The sequence below is a fragment of the Benincasa hispida genome, chromosome 9 (assembly GCF_009727055.1).
Source record: "Benincasa hispida cultivar B227 chromosome 9, ASM972705v1, whole genome shotgun sequence".
In the NCBI taxonomy this organism is placed as follows: domain Eukaryota; kingdom Viridiplantae; phylum Streptophyta; class Magnoliopsida; order Cucurbitales; family Cucurbitaceae; genus Benincasa; species Benincasa hispida.
In genome coordinates this window covers 57,627,308-57,632,438 of record NC_052357.1, presented here as the reverse complement: position 1 = coordinate 57,632,438, position 5,131 = coordinate 57,627,308, and the positions used below count along the sequence as shown (strand labels likewise).

General features: G+C 31.1%; 1 protein-coding gene across 2 annotated transcripts; it reads right to left on the bottom strand.

Moving 5' to 3' along the window:
- Positions 1-1,029: 1,029 nt before the first annotated feature.
- On the bottom strand, positions 1,030-5,027 carry LOC120085340 (serine/threonine-protein kinase SRK2G-like). 2 transcript variants are annotated; one of them, XM_039041279.1, is made up of 10 exons: positions 4,806-5,022; positions 4,641-4,715; positions 4,446-4,547; positions 3,099-3,152; positions 2,917-3,009; positions 2,735-2,827; positions 2,455-2,547; positions 2,212-2,316; positions 2,037-2,135; positions 1,032-1,634 (listed from the first exon to the last, which is right to left on the bottom strand). In XM_039041279.1, exons 1-10 carry the CDS (start codon positions 4,923-4,925, stop codon positions 1,209-1,211), a joined length of 1,260 nt encoding a protein of 419 aa, XP_038897207.1. In that variant the 5' UTR covers positions 4,926-5,022; the 3' UTR covers positions 1,032-1,208. The 2 variants fall into 2 exon arrangements, with proteins under 2 accessions (XP_038897208.1, XP_038897207.1); XM_039041280.1 differs by lacking the exon at positions 2,455-2,547 and having other exon boundaries at positions 1,030-1,634; positions 4,806-5,027.
- Between the last annotated feature and the right edge of the window lie 104 nt (positions 5,028-5,131).

Here is a 5,131-nt window from a genome sequence, read left to right as displayed (position 1 = left end):
AACCTCCTACGATTACTCATTTAAAAGTGGCAAAGAGAATTCTTTGTTATCTCAAAGATACACTTGATTATGGATTATTTTATTCTTCATCTAAGGAATTTGTCTTGCAATTTGGTTAAGGAATTTGTTTATGATAGTTGGAAATTTGCAAGATGATGCTACTGTAATCCATGTTGACAATAAGTCAACAACTGCTCTAACAAAGAATGTGGTGTTCCATGATCGTAGCAAGAACATTGATACAATATTTCACTTTATCAGAGGTTATATTTGAAGAAATGAGTTTCAAGTTGAATATGTGAAGACTGAAGATCAAATTGTAGATATTTTCACGAAGCCAGTCAAAGTTGATGTGTTTAATAAGTTGAAAACTTTGCTTGGAGTCTTCAGAAAACATGTTTAAGGGAGGATGCTGAAAATTAAACATGTTGTAATTAGATAAGTTATAAATGAATTAAAAGATGTGAGTTAATTGATGAGAATTAGTAAGGTCATGTATTGGAGAGAGTTAGATACATTAATAAATTAATATATGATTTTAAAGGTGTTTTATGTGTTTAACTAAGGTGTTAGTTATAGGTATTCAATACAAAAGTATTGAAAATGCAACCAAGTGTGTAGAGAAGAATACATAAAGAGAGTTCGATTAAAAGTGTGAACCAAGTTTGAAATGTCTTTCAATTAAAAATGTTTTGTTTCCTCTCAAATAATCTTTTATTGATTATTTATTTGAGAATGTCCATCACATGCTTCCAACATCTTACTTACCATAAAAATACATCTTTAGACCTTGATGAGCCAGAGCAAGAGGAATAATTGTCGGGAAAAAAATGAGGGATGCTTTACCTGAAATCATTAAGAATAAAAGATGAATTATCACTTAAATATTGTGATTTCTTTAAAAGTTCACACTATATTAACATATGAAAATGAGAAAAAAAAAAATATAAAATACAAAAAAAGAAAGAAAGAAAATTTGGAATAATGAGGTAAATTGAGATTTGAAAAAAAAAATCGGAATAATGATGTAATTCGAAAAATGAAAGGCAAAAATTTAGTTGCATTGTATGTATTTATATATTGATGACATTTTAGGATTTTAAAAATGAGAACTATGTGCAGATAGCCACTTTTCCATAATTCTAATTAAATTGTCATCTTTGTCAAATTTAATGGAAACAAAAATATTACTATATAGTACAATTTTCCTATATAAAATTGTCATCTTCGTCATCGTCCTTCACTTCTTCATCTTCCTCATCTTCATCTTCCTTCACTTTTGCATTTTCCTTATCTTCATCTTCATCTTCATCTTCCTCATCTGCATCTTCCTCTTCTTCATNTTGCTCTGATTCTTCATCTTCATCTTCCTCTTCTTCATCTTGCTCTGATTCTTCATCTTCCTCCTCTTCCTCGTCATCTTCTTCAGGTCCCCCTCCAAAGTCGATCATTCTTGTAGATGATGGGGGTGGGTTTTTTGCCTCCTCCAGGTTTTTCATGATTTCTTCCACACTTTGATAAGAGAAGGTTGGATGATTCTTCTGATAATATATTCTTTGGGATGATTCTTGTAGTTCTCTTGGCAAGTTCTTTAAGAACCATGGGTGATTCTTGATCTCTTTCAACGATATTCTCTGTTGTTGTATGGTGTCGATATTGTATAAATTATATTGATGAGAAAGTGATATAACCCAACATCTTAATGAAGTTAAAAAATTGAAAGCAAATAATGTTACTTCACTACATTTTACAAACTGAAATTTTAACTAGTTTTTTCTTTAAAAAAAAAAAACAAAAAAAAAAAATGTAGGTATAAGATAAAGTGAAAATATAATTCGTATTTTGTGATTAAATTTATAGATTTCAATGTGGTAGATTATATGGAGGCTAATTAAACTCCCTACACTACCATTTTACCCTTTTAGAAGTTTCGATTCAAAATATCAAACAAAACTAAAAAAGTGGAGATAATTTTGTATTTAGAACTCAAAATAAGGAAATGAGAAAAAACACATTAGTTTGTCATAGAAAAATACCCTCGAGGGATTACGGACAAAGATGCAAGAGAGTAGGTGTCGACAATCTTGAGATATTTGAACATAGTCTGGTATTTGGTACTGTACAGCCATTATTCGCTATAGAAGAACAAAGCAAAAGTGAGAAACGTGATAACTTTACTAAAATAAGTATATAGTAGGGGAAGTAATTGACCGCAATAGTTTTCTGGAAGTTTTTAGGTTCGTTCGGGTCTTCGAAAGGATATGCACCAACCAACATAATATAGAGAGTAACTCCACACGACCACACGTCTGCAATCTAAAACACACAACGAAAGAGAAGACAATGTAAATACGATTATGATTGACTTAGCATGAATCAAAACCATAATCAAAGAATTTTTAGCATATGATTTTGCGATGATAACGTAATTGTAATCGGATTGTGCATAACCACCTTTCCATCATACCGTCCTTCTACTAGAACCTCTGGTGCTGCGTATGTTGGAGAACCAACGTTTGTATCTGGTGTTGAATGCAACGGGTATAACTACACAACAAATTGACAATACAACAACACAACATAGAGAGTAACTCCACATGATCATGCATTTGCCAACTAAAACACATGAGAGAAGAGAAGATAATGTAGATATGATTATATCTCAAAACAAGGCCAAAGGAATTTGGCAGTACACTTTGTAATAATCTAATTGCAGTTATATTATCTCAGGTACCTTTCCATCATATTGTTCTTTCGCTAGATCTTCTGGTGCTGCGTATGCCGTAAAATCAACAGTTATATTTGGTTTTGAATACAACTGAGATGACTGCAAAACAAATTGACGATACCAACGACATAGGTAAGGACATGTTAACTTAGAATGATCAAATAAAATTCTCATATATTAAAAGAGACCTTGGAGTAGCCGAAATCACAGATCTTCAAGCGCGGGGCTGGGTTTCCATTTAAAAGAATATTGTCTAGCTTCAAATCTCTATGACATATTTCCTTCACAAAGCATTGTGTCAAACAAAAATATGGTCTACGATTTTTAAACAAAAAACAGTATAAGGTGGAGCTTATTCTTTTAATCTTACCAATGAATGAAAATAACTAACTCCAGAAATCAATTGCTGGAAGAAATATCTTGCCTGTATCAATAAGATCAAAGAGTTTAAACAAATATCACAAACCTACAAATTTTCCTTTTTGGATGTCGGGCCCCACGACTAATTCTTACGAAGCGCGAAGTCTATGAAATCCAGAGATAACAAAGTTTTTAGTTATTTTTTTTTTCTAGGAAATAAAGAGATATTTGATATAGAAGAAAATGTATAATGTAAATAAAAGGAAATAATTACAGTTAGTGAAGTCTATTTTATTTTTTTTAACAATATGTTGGACAATGGAATTCAACCTTGTTAACTCTTAAAATTGATAGTATAAATTTTATGTTAGTACGGCGAATCAGATAGATTAAAGCTAAGTATACAAAATATAGTAGAGAAATAAAGATAAATGAGTAAATTAGAAAAATTGTAGTGAGAAATAAAAAAATATAACAAAAATTGGCAACAATACCGTTTGATTAGGATAATACTTTGGTGCATTTCAAGATGCATCCATTTCTATACTTCTCTCTTCCAATACATCTCTATACTGCCTCCTTGTTGGGTTCCCTTTCAAAATTTGGACTTCTTCGGCCTCCTTTCCATCTTCTTCATCTTCCCCTCGAAATCTCGAAAACAAAAATCTCCCATCTAGCTCTCTCTTTTTTTGCTGGAAATGGAAGCACCTTGTGTTGTACTATTTTATATCATGTCATGTTATTTAGTTTATGTCTATTTTCCATATCTAAAAGTCCATTGGGTCTCTCTTAATTTTGTAGTATTTAAGCTTATTTAAATATCATTATAGTGAGGTTGAAACTCTAACATGAAACCTCCATTTTGCTCTGTCTCTCTCTATTTCTCTCGACCTTCAGATTAGTGTTTATAAAAAACTAAAAAAAAAAAAAAAAAAAAGTTTTCCTTCATCCTTCTACTCCTATATTACCAAAACATCGAATAACAAAAATCATAAATTTCATCAAACCCCTTTTAGTATGACTCGTTTTTTTGTGCTAAATAATCACTATTTGTTTCTATACTTTGTTTTTGTTTATGTGTTCTTTATAATCATGCTCATGCGAAATAAAAAATTTCAATGATCTCTGACTTGGTAAGCCATTTAAAAGTCAAGATTCATTAAAAATTTGCTCATTTGATAAGTAGATTTGGTAAAATAAAACATATGAACAAATGGTAATTTAGGTAAAAAGAAGTTGAATGGAATGAGATATCGGATATGACAATGACAAAATCGCATAACTAGAGTTACATGATCAGACAACTAGAAGTAAATAAGAGATAGAGAGAGAGAGAGAGCATAGATAGATAATAGACCTCATCTTCTGAAAAACGACCCCCATTACAAATTATTTCGAAAAGTTCTCCCCCAGAGGCATATTCCATCACCATACCCAAATGGGTTGGAGTTAAAATAACCTGCAAATTTTAAAATTAACAACCTTAACCTAAATCTAAATGATGCATTTTTGAGTGATGAGAAGCAAAAATTGAAGTAAAAAGAAAACTTGCCTCCTTGAAACGAATGACATTTGGATGTCGAAGCGATCGATGGTTCATAATCTCTCTTTCCACGTTCTCATCGACCTGCCAAAACGAATTAATATTAAAGCATGAGAAACAAAGTAAGGTTGATTTCAAAGGAAAAAAAAAAAGAAAAGAAATTATTGAATTAACCTTAGGACCCCGTTCAATGAACTTTATGGCCACAAGCTCCTTGGTTTGTTTGTTCCTACAAAGTTTAGCAACACCAAAACTTCCTGAACCCAAATCCATAATAGTTTCGTACTTCTCCATTTCTAACCAAGAACAACAAAACCCAACAAAAATCTGTAGTGTTGGAAATGGGGTTTGGGGATCAGATCTGAAGTCAACTTTTATATTTCTTTTTTTTTTTTTTAATTATAATAAGTTTTTGTTTCTTAAAAAACTATATTAATTTATAAAAAATTAAATATCATGTTTGAGTTTGAATACGTAGAAACGCCGTTCGATGAAATTTT